This window comes from Mirounga leonina, unplaced genomic scaffold, assembly GCF_011800145.1.
Source record: "Mirounga leonina isolate KUSES-001 unplaced genomic scaffold, KU_Mleo_1.0 Mir_168, whole genome shotgun sequence".
NCBI lineage: Eukaryota > Metazoa > Chordata > Mammalia > Carnivora > Phocidae > Mirounga > Mirounga leonina.
Genome location: NW_023270426.1, coordinates 32,037,436 through 32,058,751, shown reverse-complemented (window position 1 = coordinate 32,058,751; position 21,316 = coordinate 32,037,436). Strand labels below are relative to the sequence as shown.

Below are 21,316 nucleotides of genomic sequence, written 5' to 3'. Positions count from 1 at the left end.
CCATGTGCTGGGGACAATAACAACTGCTCTATTTTAGTCAGGGCAGGAAAAATCATTGTTATGGAGAGAAACGCTGTGACTGTATAGTATTGTCAGATTTTCCACTTTTTGCTAAACGTTCTCAGAAGGCTTTCTGTAGGTCAACTTCCTGCTATACGTTCTTTTTTATTCTTAACAGTAAGTCTTTTTTTTTTTTTCTTCATTCCTGGATTATGTCATAAAGTTAACAAGTTCTTGTTATCCAGACAAGAGCATAATAGAGGTTTTGTATTCAGAACCAGATAGGACTTTATCAAGCTTTTTTTCCCCCCCATCATTAAAAATATATTGGCATGGAAAAGGATCCAGAAAGGGAAGAGACTTATCTCAGAGGTAGTTAGCACTTAAAGGAAGACTTGGACCCTCGTCTTCCAGAGAACTTTTAATCCACATTGCTTTTCATCCCCATGATCAACTATTAGAGCTTTTCAATTACACTCTTTATCTAATCTTTCTTTTGGTTAAGCATTGACTCAATGGAAATACAAGAATAATCTAACAACAAACAAGACTATTGAAAATAAGTAAAAGGCTTACACACTATGTTTGTTTTTTGTTTTTTGTTTTTTTTTACCCTCTTGCAACATTAGCCACCTATTTATCCTAACTTTAGATAAACTCCCAGAAGCACCTCATACTCCCTGATATCTGAAATCCTTGCAACACAAGGGAAAAATCTTGGATTGCATCTGAGTCTCAGGAGCTGGAGATGGTTAACATGACTATAATTAAAATTAAAGTATAGGTCATTGAAAGTAGATCTTTTCCTAAGAGCAGATGTTGATCCTGAGCAGGTAAGACAGTAGCGGGACTGAAGTTATATGAAGAGAAAAGGTGAATAATCCAAAAGGCGAAAAAAGCAACACATTTGGGGTGCCTGGGTGACTCAGTCATTAAGCGTCTGCCTTCCGCTCGGGTCTTAAGAAAGGAGGGCTGGAGAAGAGTTTGCCTAGTTCAAAGTACTTTTAGAACCAGCTCTGAAGAGGATATTTCCCATCCGGCATTATTACACACTTAGCAAAGAAAATCCAGCTCCACAAGCCTCAGGGAAGAGAGTACAAAAGATAAGGTCCAAGGAGAGTTCAAGGTGAAGTAAAGTCTCAAGGAGGATGTAGTTCCTGCTCTAAGGCTCTGCTGGGTAGCTTGCGCTGACAGATCCTGCCCTCTGTTTTGTTTCACGTTTTCTGCTTCACACAGCTGTGCCTTCACGCTGAAACTGTGAGCTTGCCTCGGTACTAGAATTTTTTCAAAATTTTCAGAGGTGTAAGTACCTTAAGCATTTGTAGTAACTGTGATTTCCTGTCTTCCTTCTTCACAGAAAGTGTTTGAAGAAAAGGAAAGAAAAATAAGGCAGTGATTTAAAAAAAATAGAGGGAAAATGTGGGGGGCCCTAGTCCTCCTAGATATTAAAGTACTTTATAGATCTATGATATTTGAAACATGGTGTAGGGGCGCCTGGGTGGCTTAGTCGTTAAGCGTCTGCCTTCGGCTCAGGTCATGATCCCAGGGTCCTGGGATCGAGCCCCACATCGGGCTCCCTGCTCGGTGGGAAGCCTGCTTCTCCCTCTCCCACTCCCCTCGCTTGTGTTCCTTCTCTCACTGTCTCTCTCTCTCTGTCAAATAAATAAATAAAATCTTTAAAAAATTAAAATTAAAATAAAACATGGTGTAAATTAGCCTGAGATTGATGGCACAGCACATGTGACCCAGAAGTAGCTTATGTGGCGTAAATGTCCCAAGTTTCATCAGCCCCTGGGGTCAGACTTGACTTTAATACCCAACCCATTTATCTTCAGGAAAGATAGTCTTCTATCAAGTTCCCCTCCCCCCCATGTTTCTGGGAATTCTCTAGGGGATGTTTACATGTCCTATAAATCATTCCATAGCTGCTGATACCTCAACCAATGCTGCATGCTCAGAGCCATCATTTCCTGCCATTCAGAGACTACCTCCTCGGCCATCTCTAATGAATTTCTTCCATCATGGGCTCTCACCCTCCAACTCCGCGCTGTGATGGCTGAAACCAGTCTGCTCTGTTTGCAGGAAGTTTGGAGATAAGAAAGGAATTACAGCTGAGATCACTTGAAATTGGATACTACAGATGGTGCACAAAAGCTCTATGTGTATTAGTTAGGAGTTGTCTATATACTCCCCTTGTTTTTCTGAAAAATATTTTCAGTTTCCCCACTGTTCTTCCGGACCTCTTTTTCCATGTTGGTAGTCCGAAGAATTAAAACAGTCAGTCTTGGGGCGCCTGGGTGGCTCAGTTGGTTAAGCGACTGCCTTAGGCTCAGGTCATGATCCTGGAGTCCCGGGATCAAGTCCCACATCGGGCGCCCTGCTCAGTGGGGGGTCTGCTTCTCCCTCTGCCCTCTTCCCTCTCGTGCTCTGTGTCTCTCATTCTCTCTCTCTCAAATAAATAAATAAAATCTTTAAAAAAAAAAAAACAAAAACAGTCAGTCTTCACAGTTGTTGTGAAGAAATATTTCAAGCTGCTCCCCAGTGGGTGGTCATGTGTTAGTAAACCTGACGAAATTGAAGTCCAGCCCTTCATCTACTGAATTTACTGGCAATATATCCTCTAAACAGGATGGCATAATCTGGCTGGTGCCTCATCCTATTTCATAATAAACATTGTCTGGAGACCTCTCTCAAGTAGGGTGGAATGAATCACATCTGCCACATATTCAAATAAGCACTGTGATTGATCACTATATTGAAAAAAAATATGGTCCTATTAAGTGGTCTCAAATTGCTGCCCATAGCATAATCTGAGGTGAAGGATGCTTTGATTGACAGGAGATACAATCCACACCTCGGGGCACTGGCCACACTGGGGACAAGGCTACTCTCCAAATATTAAGGCTCATTACTTCATAGATAGCCCCAACTGAGCCCTTCTCGGTTGAGCCCCTCAGCTGCCTCCATGTCTGAGAGCCCACTTGGCTGCCCTTCTGCCCAAGGTTGAGGCCCCACCAAAAGCCAAGGAGAAGCTGTCCATGCCCTTCTTTCCTGCCTCAGGACTGAGTGTTTCCCAGGGCAATTTATAAATTACAGTATTTTCTCCCAGTCTCTTGCTTTTTTTTCCTAAGAAAATACTGGTTTTACAATTTAATAAAGGCTTAGATACTGATGAATATATACCTACCTTCTGGCTGATGAAGGGCTTTCTAAGCATAAAGTTATGAAAGAAACGAAAGTGAAGAGATGATTAATGGTTATTTTTTTTAATTTTATGGAAAATCACTAAAAAATTAAAAGTCAAGTAACAAATTAGAGAAAATGTTTGCAAAAAGATTGATACCTTTAATACATAAAGAGCCCACATAAATAATAAGAAAAACTAATAATCTAACAGAAAAACAGCCAAAAGATATTAAGAGTCATTTCAGTGAGGAAACTCAAATGACAAAAATGTATTTCAAAAGTTCAACTTCACTATTAAAGAAATGCAGAAGAAAACAACCCTGAAGTATCATTTTGCCTACCAAATTGGCAGAGGTTTTTGAAGGCTCTGAGAACACTCAGTTTAGGGAAGGATTAGGGACCCAGCTGGTAGGTGGCTAAATTGAGTCAATGTTCTTAGAAGACAGCTTGGCCCTGTGTATAAAGAGCCTGAAAATTATCCACAGCCTTTGACCCACTACTTCCTCTTCTAGGACATTCTCAGGAAGGCCAGAGAAGGCAGTAGGCCAGGGGATGCTTAGAATTAGAGGACAGGCTCCGACAGACACACCATCATCCTGAAGCCGCATCTAATGCTTACCACTTCCACGGCCTACATAGCAACGTGTGTTTCAGGCCATGCCCAGACTTTGAACAGGACCTGTCGCCAGCTAAGCAACCTGGGCCATGTCTGTGCTCTGACTCTTGTGTTGTTCCCCTGTGGTCCCCCAGGACCCCGCTGCACTGGGCTGCAGCTGCAGGGAAGGCAGACTGTGTCCAGTCACTGCTGGAGCTGGGCATGGACAGCAACCTGCGAGACACCAAGGAGAGCACGCCCCTGGCCTACGCCCTGTACTGCGGCCACGCGGCCTGCATCAGACTCCTCTCCCAGGAGAGCAGGTGAGTGCACCAGCAGTCACTGGTTTTCTTCCTCTCAGCGATGTATAAAATTGGTTACAATTGTTGAACTTGCTGATGTACAAAGCCAGCATTACCTTAATATTGTGTTTGCCATTGTCTAACAGAGGGTGACATGTTCTCAACTCGGTGGAGCAAAATGACAGTCACGAGCCCAAATCCATCAGCCCTGATGCCCGCTCGACTGGCACTTCTTTCTTTTTTCTCCCTTTCTTCTTCCCTTTATGCCATGGTCTCTTCATCTTCTTTTTTTCCCTAATCAACAATTCTCAAACTTTTTGTTCTCAGGACCCTTTTGCACTTCTAAAAATGGGGAACCCCAGAGAGCTTTTGTGGACGTGAGTTACACCTATTGATATTTATGGCATTAGAAATTAAAACAAATTTTTAATAAACTATTTATTCACGTAAAGCGATATTAACCCCATTACATTTACATGTTGACATAAATACCATGTTTTTAGTTAAAAATAACCTATTCTCCAAAACCAAAAACAAGTTGTAATGAGAAGAATAGCCTATCTTCACATTGTTTTGCAGATCTCTTTGATAATCTTAACAGAAGCCTGATACAATACAGCTGAATTCCCATATCTACTCCTGTGTTCCATCTCTTGCAATACTTTGTTTTGATTGAAGTGTCTGAAAAAAATCTGGCTTTGCATAAACATGTAGTTGGAGAAGGGAATATTTCAGTGGTGTTGTGAGATAATTTTGGATACTTTTTCTTTGATATTACACCAAAACTTGACAAGTGTTAGTTTCCTAAATGTTAGTTGCAATGTGGACTGTCGGCATATCAATGAACTTTTTATACTCTGTTGTGTCAAAATCCATTAGTCTACCTTGCACTTTAAATGGGTTTTATACCCATACATGACTTTATAACATCTTGCTCTGGTCATTTGGAAAATACTGGTTCAGTTAGTTGCGAATATCTTCCAAATGACACATTTCATTATACAATTTTTAAAAATCACGTTTGTTAGGGCGCCTGGGTGGCTCAGTTGGTTAAGCGACTGCCTTCGGCTCAGGTCATGATCCTGGAGTCCCTGGATCGAGTCCCGCATCGGGCTCCCTGCTCGGCGGGGAGCCTGCTTCTGCCTCTGACCCTCCCCCCTCTCATGTGCTCTCTCTCTCTCTCTCATTCTCTCTGTCTCAAATAAATAAATAAAATCTTAAAATAAATAAATAAATAAAATAAAAATAAAAATAAAAATCACATTTGTTAATATCACCACTGATCTTATCAGAAAAGCCTTTATGTATCAGGAAGCTGTCAAGCTTAGAGCGTGCACACAGGTTTTTCAAAATTCTAATTTTTGCTTGAAAACTGGACTTTTGTCATTGGCAGCAATTCCTGTCAATTGTTTACCTTGAAATGGCAGGCTTATTTTATTCATTTTTGAGAAAATTTCTGCAAATAGGCAACTCCAAATAACCATAGTTTGTCTATGAGTCATAAAAATGGTGTTCTGTGAAAAAAAAAAAAGTGCCTGGGTTAGCTGGCAACTCAAACAATTACACAAGTGTTTTGCCTCAAGACAACTGTCATACTTCATTATATAGTGGAATTGCTTACGAGTACTTCCTGTTTTGTCAAAAATGTATACTCGAAGGTTAATATTTAATAAAATTAATCACTTTTACTGGACATTACTAAGTTAAATGACAATTCTTTTAAATTTAAGTCCATTGATGCTACTGTCTTGATTTGTTCCAAGGAGCCCAATACTTTCACTCACTGTCTCAATTGTACCCTTGGAGCAAAAAGCAGCACAGTGAAAAAGACATCTTGATATTATTATGAATATAGTTTTAACCTCATGGAACCCCTGAAGACTATTAGGGACCCCACCCGCAGGGTTCAGTGGACCGCACTCTGAGACCCCACTGGCCTAAATCACAGTCTGTAACAGAAGGAGGAGAGATTGTAGAAGACACTTATGTAGGATTAATTCACACAGGGAAATAGTCTCTACAGGTCCACTTTAGAGAATGTTAGAGATCCCCTGGGGCTCTCTCTGGTAATATCAGGGGTCCAGAAGTTGTGTTCAATAGTTCAAAAAGCCTAGTGGAAGGTGAAAGAAGGAAGATAAAAATACATCATGGAAGTAAAGATTCAATTACACACTGTGTGACCTGTAAAGAAAAACATGAATTATATGCAGTCAAGTGGTGATGTTTTTCAAGTTACAGATTACAGTATCTCACTCCGAAAAGTAATGTTGCAGTCTGGGTTTTAGGACACGCACTTGGGTCAGGTTTCATCATTAACTCGTACCACAGAAAGCACGAAGTCAACTGTGGCCTCAAAAGAGAATAACAGAATTTTCCAAGGAACAAAACCAGAATGGTGCCTCAGGGAAACTCACCACAGCAGAGGAACCAGCCGGACAACTGCTGACCTTTTTTTCTTTAGAATTTGCCTGCCCATTGGGTATTGCTCACTTTGCTTCTGCTGCCACGCCCGATCTCTGGCATACACACTTCCTCGAGCAGCTGAAGCCCAGACAAAAGCTTCTTCCCTTGGTTTCCCTTAGTATACTTTTTTTAAAGTATTTTTTCAATAGGAAATTCAGTAAAAACTGGAAGGGAAGCGAAGAACGTCCAAATAGCGTAAAATGGGCCACCTTCCTGAAGTAGATAGTGTCCGAGCTCTGCGCAGATCTGCTGCGATCTCTTTCAGAGAAAGCCCAAACCACACTTCCCCCACCTCTGCGAGCCTACCCCACTCCCATGAGTTGAAGCCTCAACTCATGCTTGGCCTTCATCTCTGCGACTTAAAACTTACACTCCCACTGACTGTCCTTGAGAAGTGAGGTTCAGCTTAGGTTATCCCTTGGTGAAAGGAGATTCTCTAGAGGTAAATTTTGTGAAAGGACAGCTCCTGAGGAACTAAGAGGAATCTAAGAAATAACTGGGCTGAGAAGTGACTATGGCAAGGAAGGGAGTGACAAAGGGTGTTGCAAATTCCTCCACATCACCTTTGACTTGACACGGCTTTGGGGTGTCTTTGGATGACCTCAGACAACCTTCTCAAGCAGATGGAACAGAAGGAGGTTTTTGGGGGTTTTTTGGTTGGGGATTGTCTCTATTTCCTATCTCCTCATAGCATCCTTGTTATTTTATATCCCCATAGAACAGAGCCTACTCGACCCCTTCCTTCCCAGAACAGTAGACCCCAGAAGAAGGAGGGACGATTTAGCATGCTCAACCAAATCTTCTGCAAAAACAAAAAAGAAGAGCAGAGGGCCTATCACAAGGATCACAGCAGGGACCGACACAGGGGGGAGCACACCTCGGAAGTCGATGACATCATCACCACCTTTGACAGCATCGTGGAGACCAACTGCCAAGACGAGCCTGGTGATCAGGTGGCTATGATCGACTTTAAGAAGAGGACCTTGGAGACTTCAAAATATCTCTTGCCAGAAAAGAAGCCTCTGGCCCATAAGGGGCTTCCACCAATCAGAACGCAGAGTCTCCCACCCATCACCCTGGGCAATAAGTTCCTGATGGCTTCCCAGGGGGCCACTTCCCAAGCTGGCCTGAGCTCCGGTACTCATCAGATGGCCCAGCGATCTCAGAAAAGCCGAAGCGAGCAGGACTTACTGCACAACAGAACTGGCTGCCAGACATTGCTAGATAACCCCTGGAGAGGTGATTCTAACCAGGTGTTCTGTAAGGCTTGGACCGTGCCTTCTTCCGATAAGCTGCTAGACAGATTGCTCACCAGCAGGTCTGGTCAGCAGGAGGTCTTGGGGCTGCCCCATCTTCCTCACCTACACAATCCTTCATCAGGTATTGTCCTTGCTTCCTTCTCCCTCATTCCGGGCAAGCTCTCTCTATGTGAGAAATGTTTCCTACAGTTCTGGGTGAGGAACTGGACTGATGGTAGTAGCCTAGAGGGCAGGGCCAGAACAAAATGGTGATTAGGGCCAACTGTTTTCCTTGAATCCATTGGATTCAAGATCTCCAGGCTGTGGAAGCATTCTGCTTTTCCACCCTGAGAGCAGTCCTCATGTTGAAGTATGTGCCTTCTCATCTTCCCAGCAAATATGTGTGGTGACTGGCAGATTCAAGCGGGAATGTTAGTATTTCCAGTAGCAAAGATTCTTAACCAGGGGGAAGTGGCAAAATCAATTATGAGGGGTTGATTTGTTTGTGTGATGGCTTGTTTTTAAATCAGGTGTTCAATCCCTACTCCAGACCTACCGAAGCAAAATCTTGGTGAGGGAAGAGGGAAAATGGCAATGCTTTCTGTGTATCCACGTAGAAAGGAAACACACTCACACATTAATGGTTCAAGTTTCCATGCATTCCAAAGGCGCACATTGCATTTCTCCCTCCTGTCTCTTCCCCCAGCTACACGGTACCCCACATCAGAACTACTGATGTTATTTTTTGTATTCTTCCAGAGATGTTTTATACACGTGTGTGCACACACATATACCCACACATGAAATATTTATACATAAGGACATATCCCCCTTTTAAATAAATGTATCACACTGAAGAATTTGTTTTTATACACATACAAACAATATGTATCTAATCACCCCTTTTAAATAAATGTATCACACTAAAACATTTAATTTTTTAGATGGACCACAGGTGATTCTGATGCACACCAGAGAAAGGGAACCATTGTTGTAAAGCAGAGGCTACAAAACAGCTTCCCAAATCAGTTCATTACCACAGTGTCTTGTTTTGTTTTCAAGTGAGTTAATGGCTAATGTTTAAAAATCATGAAGTTTTACATAAAAATCGAAAATTCTAGCTTCTCTTGAGAAATTAAAAAGTCAGGCAACACTGAACCCAAATCCCACTTGGTCCTAATGGGCTGGATGTGAATAACCACAGTCCCCTTCGACACCAGTTGGACGTTCCTGTCCCCATTTCAGCGCAATCCAGCACACTCCCTAGTATCTCTCCGTGGAATGTCCACTGTTTTTATCCACGGCTTTCTGTTGTTTTCCTTATAGTAGGGTTGAGAGGGAGAAAAAATGCTGTATCTTGAACCCCTATTTCTGTCAAACACAGAAGAAGGAAGGACCAAGAGGAGGAACATGCGTATTTGGAAATGTAAAATATTCCTTCCTATTTAATACGCAGCATGAGTCTGGCTCTCTTCCCTCATTTCTAGGTGCCTGCTGTCCGAAACATGTGAGGTAGAGTATGGCTCCCCGCATACAGATTTATATGTACTGAAGCAGAGAATAAATATGGATGAGCACAGGAAGGCTATTTCCCAGTATCTGAGAAAAACTCCACCCAACATTTTACTTCCTCCACAAAGCACTGAAGTGTGTGGTTAGTGGCATAGATAGTGTTTTTGCTTTGGTTCTACAGAAGGATAAAGGAAGGAAAGATATTGGTCTTCATTTTTTTGGACACTTTAGTGGCCTCCAGGGCCTCAACCCAGCCTTCTTTCTGGATTTGGTCCTGTCCTGGCTAATACCTTCTCTCTCTTTTTTTTTTTTTTTAAGATTTTATTTATTTATTTGAGAGAGAGAGAGAATGAGAGAGAGAGAGAGCACATGAGAGGGGGGAGGGTCAGAGGGAGAAGCAGGTTCCCCGCTGAGCAGGGAGCCCGATGTGGGACTCGATCCCGGGACTCCAGGATCATGACCTGAGCCGAAGGCAGTCGCTTAACCGACTGAGCCACCCAGGTGCCCAATACCTTCCCTTTTGAAAAGCTTTTGAAATTTGTGAAAATCCTGTTCTTTTTCTATTCCCAGGACAGCCTTGGTCTGTCTTTTCTCTGTCATTACGACTGGGCTTAGTTGCCTGTAACAGAAACCAAAGTAGCAGCGGCTTAAATCACATTGGACTTTATTGCTGTCACAGGAAAGAAGTCTGAATTAGGCAGTTCCCAGGTGCTCCATCATCACCAAAGGCCTAGGCTCCTTCCATCTGCATGCTCCACAGCTTCCGTTATGGCTAACTAGAGAAGGAGGAAAGGAGCACAGAGAGGGGAAAGATGGATATGCCCCCAGCTGAATCAGCTCTCATTAACTAGTCCCCCATGTCTCTCTCACATCTCATTGGCCAGAACTCTAGTCACATGGTCATGCCTATCTGCAAGGGAGGTTGGGAATTGTAGTCTTTTATCTTGGCACATGGCTGTCCCTCGAAAATTGGATTTTTGTTTTGAAGAGAGAAGAGAATAGATATTGGATAGTGAACTAGTACATTCTGTCACTGGTGCCATCTAAAACCTTCTATATTATTGGAAATAAAAGGAAATTCAATAAGCTTGCTTTGAAAACTTGCTTCATTTGCCAGTGAGGTAACTTGAATAGTCCTGGGGTTGAGAATAGCAGAAAAGAAGCAACAAAATTCTCCAAGGGAATCTTCAATAATTAGCTGTGGCACATCAAAGCATTTATTTTTTCAAACCAATGTTTTTAGGCACTGATAATAACTAGGAGCCATTCTAGGCAACTGAGTTGTGATAAAATAAATCTCCCAAGAATCTTCAGCCTATAAATGAGTTTTTAAAGATATGGATTTGCTAAAATGATTGTGCAACTGACTTTAAAGCAATTTTCTTCTCATGTTTAGATAGAAGATTATATGGTCTTTATAATGGTTAGAGTCTCTGTCATTCTAATTTGTCGAGAGGCAGAATACTCCAGTGGTTAAAACATCTGGGTTTAGGGGTGCCTGGGTGGCTCAGTTGGTTAAGCGACTGCCTTCGGCTCAGGTCATGATCCTGGAGTCCTGGGATGAGTCCCGCATCGGGCTCCCTGCTCGGCAGGGAGTCTGCTTCTCCCTCTGACCCTCCCCCCTCTCATGTGCTCTCTCTCATTCTCTCTCTCTCAAATAAATAAATAAATAAAATCTTTAAAAAAAATCTGGGTTTAAATTCCGGCTCTGTCACTTACTTGCTGCTACTTAATCTCTGGGCTTTTGTTTCTTCACCTGAAAAAACTGGGAGGAAAAAACCTAACATAGGACTGGGAGTTGCTGTTAAGATTAAAAGAGTAAAGTACTTAGAACAGTGATTTGAATATAGTGTTATACACACAAGGAAGTGTTTGGGTTTTTGTTTTTTGTTTTAAAAAACCATGTGCCAGGCCCTACACTAAGCACTATGCTTCAGATACAAGCTAGAAATGACCTTGTTTTAAAGATAATGAAATTTAAGTAAATGTGCTAGTCAACTGCTTCATTGCTTTCACATCTAGGCTTTTCCCTCCAGCTCTCTTCTGTCTCTCAGGGAACAACCTTCCTAGACTTCCTTGAAGCTGCTTCCAGGTACTTTAGCCAAGTCCCAGGAGGCGCGGTAGAAGGAGAAGAGTAGGAGAATGAGGGAAAGCAGCGTAGTTGTACACAATGTCCCTCGGCTTCCTCTGGAAGCCCCAGTGACGGTTCCATCCTCTCCTTCCCGCCCCCACCCCCCACAGCTGCTCACTGTGGCTCTGGCCCCCACGAGCTTCTACCTCCTCTTCCTCTCATCTCACCAGCCTAAGGGGGGTTGCTTTTTTTTTTTTTTCCATATAACAGCTCATCTCTGGATTGTCCTTCTACCCTCTCTTCATTTGTCTTCTTAGCTTTTCTATCGCAGACATAACCAACAGTCTGTACGAAATTCCCTGTTTGAAAGACCAGGAGAGGTCTCTTTTTTCCTGATGAGCCCTCATTGATAAAGCAAGACATGTCATCTCTCTGAGCGAGTTTCTTACTCATCCAGAGGCTGAGACCATTATGTCTCATGAGGCCCTTTTCAGTTATAATTCACATGGCCTAGAATAGTTAAAACGGTTTGCTCAAAGTCTTACAACTAATTAATGACATAATCAGCACTCGAACCCAGATCTCCTAAATAGCAAGTATCACCGTGGCAATGTATTTCTCTCCTGAAATCTCAAAGTCCAGTTTGTTAGTATACTTACCAATTTACCCACGGTGCGATGTGCTTAGAAATTACATTGTCCTTCCCAAAACAAAAAGATTTTCCTGTCTTATGGATTTTATTTTTGTGGACATTTTTAACCCAATTTGGAATGTTGTTTTTAGAACTACTGAGGCTTCTGGACTACAGTTATGAGGGTTCACTTAAGTGGCTTAAGTTCTTTATCTAGCACATTTCAACATTGATCTCCCATATTTGATACGAAGTCTAATACGATAAAGCAATTGGATACTGTAAGTCATACCACTGCACCCACCACTGATTTAAACTTGGATAGTCCCTTTAGCTTTGGATTTTCTCTTTTCCTGCCCTAGCGTTTAGTAGAAATAATAGGGTCTAGCAGTGCTACTGTTTGAATTCCTGGCAGCCAATATCCTGTGCTTGCATCAGCAACTCTGAACATTTAACTGTAATGATTATTACTTAACATTCATTGAGACCTGTCAGTGGGCTAGATGGAGAGAGATGCGGGATGAGGCACTTAACCTAATGAGGAAGTTCGGAGCACATCAGCTCAATTCATTGTGAGCAGCTTTCAGAGAAAATGGAACAGAAAGCTCTGTGGTGTTTACTACCAGCCTGGTTATTTACAAGCCATCACACTGAAAGTAAGAAAGTGCTCGCTTCCCTTCTCCTTCAAGAGAGAACTTCCTTCGCCCCAGTTTTCTAGACTGTCCCAGCAGCAATGTGCTCTCCTCCCTGATCCTGTAGGATCTGATCCTGTGACCCCTCTGTTTAAACTCATCAGAGGTGCTGCTTCTTTTCCAGGACAAAGATCAGATTCTTTAGCTGGTAAACAAAATGCTCCCAGCATGACTGGGCCTCACTTCCCATTCTCAGTGTCTGGGCCTCACATCTCCTATCCTTTCCCCCGTCCCCTTGAACACTTCCTTGAATGTCTCTCAGTTCCCTGATAACCCATACCTTTCACTCTGTGGCATTGGTGCCCGTGTTATTTATACCTTCTGTCCACTGTGTGCTTCGCAGATTTGTACAATTTTTTTTTTTTAAGATTTTATTTATTTATTTGACACAGAGAGAGACACAGCGAAAGAGGGAACACAAGCAGAGGGAGTGGGAGAGGGAGAAGCAGGCTTCCCGCCGAGCAGGGAGCCCGATGCGGGGCTCGATCCCAGTACCCTGGGATCACGACCTGAGCCGAAGGCAGACGCTTAACTGAGCCACCCAGGTGCCCTAGATTTGTACAATCTTTTAAGAACCAGCTCAAAAGCCACCCTTGTCTCAAAGTCACCCTGACCTCTGTAGGAGCTGTGGCTCTTTCTTACTATGAACGATAGAAGAACAGCTCCACCTTGTTGAGCCTCCTGTGGAGCAGATAGTGAAGTGCATACTTCCCCTTTGACAGCACTTCGGGAGTTCTTAATCCCTATTCTGGAAATGAGGAAATGGAGGCACAGAGAGGTTAGCCCATCTGCTTAAGGTCACAGAGCTAGGTAGGAAGTGACAGAGCAGACATTCAAGTGAGCTCTGTGGGATTCAAGATACCTCCACCTCTCTGGACCCCGCTTTCCTGTGCGATGCCCTCACACCACCACTCTGGGTCTCCAAAAGAATAAGTTAACCCGTTTTTCTTCCAACATACACTGTAATCCCCTCCTGAGCACCTTGCCTTGTCCTCTTCTTGCTCTAGGCTCAGGAATACGGTGAATACACAATAGATGAGTGCTGAATTTCTTTAGTTGCTTAACTAAATTCCTTTGTTTAACTGTGAAAACCCCTCCTGCCTTTTGAATCTAGGACAGTGGTCCTTGACCCTGTCCCCAAGGGCTGGATGCTCCCCGAGGTCCCTGCAGCACAGATAAAAGAGCTTTGGGCTGTGTACAGCTCCACCCTGTCCTTCAAAACTGAGCCAAATGCCAGTGCAGAATGAAGTTGAGCTCTCCCCCCACCTCCCACATCACTGCCGCATCCCTTTTCTGCCCATCTCGCATCCTGTAAAAATGGCTTTGGCTGCTAGGAAGGCAGGATGGGCTCTATGTCAGACAAACCTAAGTTGGAGCCCAGGCTCTGTCACTTTCCATTATGTGACCCTGAACACATTTGAGAACGCCTCCAAGCCAGGATCCTCATTTGTAAAATGGAGGTGATGATGGTATCTATGTCACAAGGGAAAGTGATTGTTTAGATTCAATGAAATCATGCCTATAGCATTCAGCCCAGTCCCTGACAGTCGTAAGTTCTCAGTAAACATTATCCATAATTATCATTATCTCATTTCTTGGTTTTGCAAATTTCTGTTCAAATGTTCATGGATAAATAAGGTATGAGTTGATATGGGTACTTGCTGTAATTACTTACTGTTATTCTACTCAGGGATGTTTTCTTTTTAAATAGTAGCTTATGAAGTTATTTGACCTTTAGCATACAAAGGAATAAAAATATAATACCCACCAGAGAGACTGGAAATTTTGCTCAATTTTCATCAAATGGCAGTGCTCAGATGTCTGCCCTTACGATATGTCATCGGACTCCCCTACGCAGATGGACAGGGGATCTTGGCTAGTGCTTTTCCCCCCTTATTCTAAGGAGTACTCGGCCCAAGCAGAAGAATTAAACCCATCAGCAGTCCTATAGTTGTTTTGATTCTTACAAGACTACGAGGCAAAAGATCGAATGAATACATTCTCCACTCTCCAGGAGATCATGTTAAACACTTCACAGAATAAAACTGTAATAATTACTAATGTTTCTTGAGCGTTAGCCTTGTAAGCTAAATGCTTTACATTTGTTCTCCTACTTTATTTTTATGACAAGTGATAAAGACAGATACAATTATTTTCACCATTTTGTATGTCAGGAAATTGAGTTTTAGAGAGGGAGCATCTCTTGCCCAAGCTGGCAAATGAGTCTAATCCTGTCCCATTTGGTCAACTATTTAAAAGGACCTAAATAACTTGGGTATTCCTTTCTATTTTCAGATATTTGGATCGCTCTTTTATAATCAGTATTGTGTTGATAAATATTTAACAGCTGGCTCTCCAGAAGGATCAGTGCTTGCTGATTTCCATGGTGTAAATACTTCTACCTTGACCGATGCCTAGCCGCCACTGTGATGTCAACCCCCTCACTAAAGTCCTGAAATTGTCACCATCGGTTCCCAAGAGCCAGGACACATTGCTCCAGCAGAGCACTGCTTATAGCCTATAGTAGAGAATAGCCATCTCCCAGGTGACTTCACCCAGATCCCATCTTCTAGGGCAGTGATGCTCAATCCTATTGCACACTAGAATCCCTTGGGAACGGATAAAAGTCTGATGCCCTATTCCAGCCCCAGAGATTCTCTTTTAATTGATCTGGGGTTTGGCTAGGGCAGCAGTGTTGTTGTTGTTTTTTTAACTCCTCAGATAATTCCTATATGCAACCAGCATTGAGAAACACTGATCTAGAAAAATATATCCCACTTATCTGTGTCATTCACCACAGATTTGATTGATATGTTATACTTTATACCCTATTTTATTTTTTCAAACTTTTAAGTTTTATAGAGTGGGTGGCCAACTGTGCTTGTTTATAAAATTTTATTTCAATTAATTTATACAAGAATTGATTTCCCACATCTTTTTCTTTCATTGAAACAGTGACTGGCATATAATAGAAACTCAATAAAGTGTAGCTGTTATGGTTTTGGTTCTTGTTAGCATCTTAAACTCGGCGATCTCTAACAACTTCATGATTCTCTTATCCATTGGATTTTATAATTTGCCCTTGGTTATGTCTCAAATGATTGATCCCATTCTGTTTGTCCCCAGGACAAAATTTTCAGCATTTCTCCCCAAACAGAGCCCAGATCAGGGACCTTCCTATCACTCGGAACAACCTAGCTCCCCTGCCAGACCAAAAATGTAAGTATTATGAATCTTCTTCAGCTTCCTTTGCAAGTGTTAACATGTCTAGATGCAACTAACTCTTATTTCAGTTTACTTTCATTTTTTGAGGGAACATGAGGCGCCAAAACTTGTAAATTACAGGAAAATACAAGAGAAGCAGTCTTTAAAGCTTCATCCAAGTTGGTAATGCTTGTTTAGAAAAAAAAAAAAAAACTCCCTCCCTTGAGGAATTTTTGTGTTTGGATTGTAAAAACAATGACTGAAGTTTATTTAGCTATGTACTATTTAATGTGTTTAAGAAGGTGCTTTAAAAATTCTTCTCTTAAGACTGGTCTCTTGACATTGGTTTCCTTACTATGATGAACAGGTACAAATATGTGTCATTCCTGTACTCAGAAGCTATGCATCCCTAAACAGAAAGGAATAATCATGTAGATGCTGTTCACCCATATTGCTTTTGACATTATTGATTTATTCTATAATATTTTGTACAAAAATTTCTTACAATATAAAATATTAAATATATTCCATTCAGCCAGTGATCTTCAAGTTTGAGTGTATTTGAAGTATTACCTAGAATGCTTGTTATACAGATTTCTGGGCCCCACATCCCAGAAATTCTGAGTTTGTATATCCTCATATATGTAGTAGGAGGCAGGTTCTATTATTATTCCTATTGTACAGATGAGAAAACTGAGTTCAGAGAGGTTACATGATTTGCCCAACATTACTTAGGTAGGTAAGTACTAGAGCCGGGAGCAAAACTATAAGACACAGAGTCAGCTGGCTCATGCAAACAAGCAATACTGGATTCTAATTGCCTTCCTTTCCTCTTCTTTCTATCCCAGCCCCATCATTTATAACATGTATGCGAGCATGCACGTTCTCTCTCGCTCGCTCGCTCTCTCTCCCCATACCCTCTTAATTGGAGAGGTTGGATGATTTAAGAGCTGCCCTGTTTCAGACAAGTTTCTTAACCTTCAGTTTCTTCCCTTAGCCTATAAGTGCCAGCCTGATAAGGTTGTTGGGAGGATTACATGAGGTAACGTATGGAAAACACTGGCAACTGTTTGCACAGAATAAATATCCAACATGTCTTTTCTGCCCCAGGCTGTAGTTTGGAAGGGACCAATCAAGAGTTCTAGGATTCCTTAGGTAAGAACAGTGAACCATGGGGTCTTAGTAAAACCCTGTCCTTCTGCAGAAAAGGAAAGGGAGAGGTAGAGATGTATGTCCAAACTCACACAAAGAGTTTGTAGCAGAAACCAAAATCTCTTCCTTAACAGATCCATTCCTCTGCTTTGACTGATTTGTGTAAAAGTGAGGGTTTGGGATGGTGTGAATGCAATCACTGGATGAAATTCAAGCCTGAAGTTGTCTTTAAGCAGGAATGACTCACAAAGATATCTAATTAACTAGTCACTCGGCCTTGAATCCTGGTAGGGCTTGGAGAAGCCAGAGAGGGGGTTTTCTTTGGCAGAGCCCAGGAGCTTTTTGCTCTTCACAATTAAATGTGTGGAGAGAAGTGAAGATAAAGATCTTAGATCAACTCCAGCTCTATGAAAAAGAAATGGAAAGGTACAGAGGGCTTTTCCTAAGAGAACCCCAAGAACCTTTTGAGGTTCGCATAAAAGGGAGTACAGATGTCTTGGGGCTCATTTAGAGCGTTATGCTGACTTGGCCATCAACAGCTACTCCACCCCAGGAAAAGAGAGCTCTGCCAGGCACGCAAGGCCCAATCACGTTTTGATCAAACTTGGCCCCGTCCTGTGTTTGTGCACATTTGACATCCCTGATGACATGTGGGAAGCCTGAATGGATAGAGACACAGCTTTCCCCTGCAGCCAGGCTCTGAACGAGACAAGCTCCTTAGAAATGCCTCCACTCCTTCAGAAATAACCTCGTTCTCCCACAGCCATTCCTCCTGAGACTCTGAGAGAAGCAAACCTTGAAAGTCTCTCGTTCTATCCTTTCTCCCCAGTTCTATCTGGAGGACCTCTGCGGACCAACCGAGTGCTTCCTGCTATTCCAAGCCAGCGGGGACACAACGCAGCAGCCGAAGACAGTGAAAGCCTGGCCAATCCCGCCACTGACGAAAATTAACTGTGCGCCCCTGGTTGTAAAAATAGAGATTATATATATTTTCAACCGTCAAAGGATGAGATTACTCTAGTTGGTGAAAACAAAGACTGATTTAGTAAATTGCGTTCTAGAAGCCATTCACAGTTTTATAACATTCCAATGATATTTCCCAAATAAGCGCTTGGAATCTTTGTATATATATTTTAAGTCTGTGAGTTTCTGTGATGTCTCCATGCCAAAATAAAAATCACAATATGTTATCAGTAGGGAAACTTTGCTATGTTTGGTTTGCATTGTGGTATCAGCAGATTTTTTTTTTTTCCTGAATGATTTTGTTTTAAAAATGTATGCTTTGCTGAATAAAAAACAACAGAAAAGCTGTTGTTTCCATACTTTTTCTTCACCCTTATTGCAATTCTACCTTAGGTTGATGAAACTTAATTAAAATTAAAGTAGCAAATTCCTTTAATCAGAGTTTATAGCTTTTAAATGTACAGGCTTCTGTAAAATATTTTCTAACATCTTCTCATCCTGGCTACAGCCCAAATCGTTTGCCAATGTTTATGTATCTTCTTTGTTATGTGATTATTTCCATTTATTGTCATTTTTAGATATGATTGTTCTAATAGTGAGAAGATCATGTGAGTTGGAAGGGTCTACATCCTGGCTTAACAGAATGAGATAGGCATTTCTCATACATTCCTCAAATACTCTCTGTATTTAATCATTCTTTTTTCTGTTTGAAAATAATGGTGTCTGCCTACTCAAGACATTCCCAAACTTATGACTTAGTAAAGTTTGAAAGACTACTACTAACTGTAGATCTTAATAAGATGTTTGTGTGTTGTTTGGACTGATTTAAATTTCAAGGTCCAGACATACAAGATCATAGTCATTCCGTGTTACATCTAAGCCTATATTTTATTCTGTAAATATCTCAAGTACAACGCTTGCCGTTTTATATTAACATTATTTGTTGAGACAGGTCAGACTATGCCATTAACTAAATAGCAGCTCCTCTGAAGCCAAATCATAGTTCTTTGGCTTTGCTCTTCTAGAAATGTATACAGTTCCTGGCACATAGTAGGCAGTCAGTTGTTGTTTTTTCCAGGAAAGAAGGAAGGGAAGGAAGTAGGGATGTAGAGAGGGAGGTAGCAAGGTAGAGAGATGTAGGAAGTGGTAATAAAGAGGTTATTGGTCCACAATCTCATTTTGCCAATGATAGTAGTCTGAATTAGGGATTATAGAAGAGAAATGAGCAGTCACTTAAGCTAGACAGTAGCTGGTGGTAGGGAAGGCAAATGCTGGTGCAAATGGAAGAGCTCTCAGGACCTAGATTCTGAAGGGTTTTCTGTTATGTTATGTTATGTTATGTTTTGTTTTGTTTGTGGGCTGCATTCTCTGTTAAGTATCAGTTAAGTGGTTCTATTATGTCACCTGGTTACTTCTGAATCTATGTTCATGCACAGTAGATACCCGGCCATAGACTGCTTAGCTTAGTCAGGATAGGCCAGCCTCTGCTTCAGTAATAAACAACCCCCAAATCTCATTGGCTGACAATTCTCATTCACAATACCTGGCCCGGACCAGCTAACAGAGTTGGCTGATATAGATTCTACTGCAGCATGCATCTCATTGGTGACAAAAACAGAGGAAGTGCGAGGTGAATCTCATCACTTCCTTTCACATTTCATTTGCCAAATCAAGTCATGTGGACATACCTAACTCCAAATGAGGTAAGCAAATGCAATCCTTCCATGGGCAGAAAGGGGAGAATTGGAATATTTATGAATTATCCAAAAAAATTACCACACTAACCAAAGCTCAGTCCCTAAGTGATCATTTAAGTTCCCTTTACCAAGTGGGTAGCTAAGAGGCTAAAGCAATTTAAAAAACAAAGAAACCATATCTGTCTATAGCTCTGGAAAAAGCCACCGCCCCTCAACACTTGCACTTATGTATACACACATAGCATTTTTTTAAAGATGTATTTATTTTATTTTCGAGAGGGAGAGAGAGCGCGTGGGGGAGGGGCAGAGGAGAGGGAGAGAGAGAATTATGAGCAGACTCTGCTGAGCATGGAGCCTGATGCAGGGCTCAATCCCACAACCCTAAGATCATGACCTGAGCTGAAATCAAGAGTTGGACACTCAACCAACTAAGCCCCCCGGGGATCCCCAACACACAGATTTTCTAATGTTAGGCCTGCCCATTAAAGTTGATTTAAGGATCTTTTGTTAGCTATGAAGAAGTAATATACTGCCCACTACCACCTTTTTAAATAGAGCAGTTATCCTTTTGCCACCAAGTAAAGTGGCTTGTTTAGGGTAGATTTATCCTCAGCCAATATTTTACTGATGAAATCAGATATAAGGTATTCACTGATTTGTGCCCAACTTAAAAAAATGTCAAGCAAGTTTTTCTTCTAAAATGACTTTTCTCTTATTTTACCTCTTATATTTCCCTTCCTTGCTAAGGACATACCATTTATTTACATACATAAAAATCATAACTTTTCATCCATTATTTCATTAGGAGCATTATCTCCACCTATATTCTCCAAGTACAGACAAGGAATCCAAGGCAAAGAAAGATAACTAATTTGTCCAAAGTCACACAGTTAATGGCAGAGTCTTTCTAGTCCCATAGTCTACATACATAATTCCCAAATCATTGTTTTCCTTTTCCACAAATTTCACTGGTGTGATACACCTTTGGCAAAGCATCTGTACAGGAAGAGCGGAGCCAATGTTAATATTTGTGGAAAGAGTTCACCAATTCAGTAATTTGTGCTAGCCAATTAGAGTTGTTGGAAGGTAGGGTTTCCCCCCATTTTTCTTATTTCCCTTCGGTAATCACCTGGTGCAACACAGGTGTTCTTTCTCCCTGTAAACACTAACCTCTAATGCTCTCATTTTCATAGAACTCAGCCAATATAAATAGCTTTCTGTGACTCCAGCTTATTATCCTTTCCAACTCTATTAAACCACAGCTTGATACATGATTTTAGAAAACCTCACCAAGTGACCGATTAGAAACATTGTGCCTCCCAGAAAGAACAAACATAACCATTGATTTTGCTTTTGCCCCTACTCTTTGAAGTTTACCAATGCATGTCTCTAAGCAAAGGCATCTTGGCATTTTAAAGGCAGCCTTTTGAAAACAACCCTTTGGAATCTACCATAGGGCCAAATGGGGTAATTAAGAAGGAACATATTTGAACTTAGCATAAAATATAACACTCAATTTAAAAACTAAATTAATTTTTAAAAAAACCACACCACATGATAGCAGCTCTCACATGTAGCAGTTAGCCTCTCTTAATGCCTTCAGGAAAAAT

At 41.6% G+C, this 21,316-nt stretch overlaps 1 protein-coding gene across 1 annotated transcript in view; it reads left to right on the top strand.

Moving 5' to 3' along the window:
- Positions 1 to 18,349, top strand: part of ANKRD55 (ankyrin repeat domain 55) — a 267,455-nt gene extending 249,106 nt beyond the window's left edge. Inside the window, exons 13-16 of the mRNA XM_035014447.1 lie at positions 3,937 to 4,104; positions 7,265 to 7,926; positions 15,817 to 15,909; positions 17,876 to 18,349. Of these exons, the coding sequence (XP_034870338.1) occupies positions 3,937 to 4,104; positions 7,265 to 7,926; positions 15,817 to 15,909; positions 17,876 to 17,997 (1,045 nt within the window). The 3' untranslated portion in view covers positions 17,998 to 18,349. The remainder of the gene's footprint in view (positions 1 to 3,936; positions 4,105 to 7,264; positions 7,927 to 15,816; positions 15,910 to 17,875) is intronic.
- Positions 18,350 to 21,316: the final 2,967 nt, after the last annotated feature.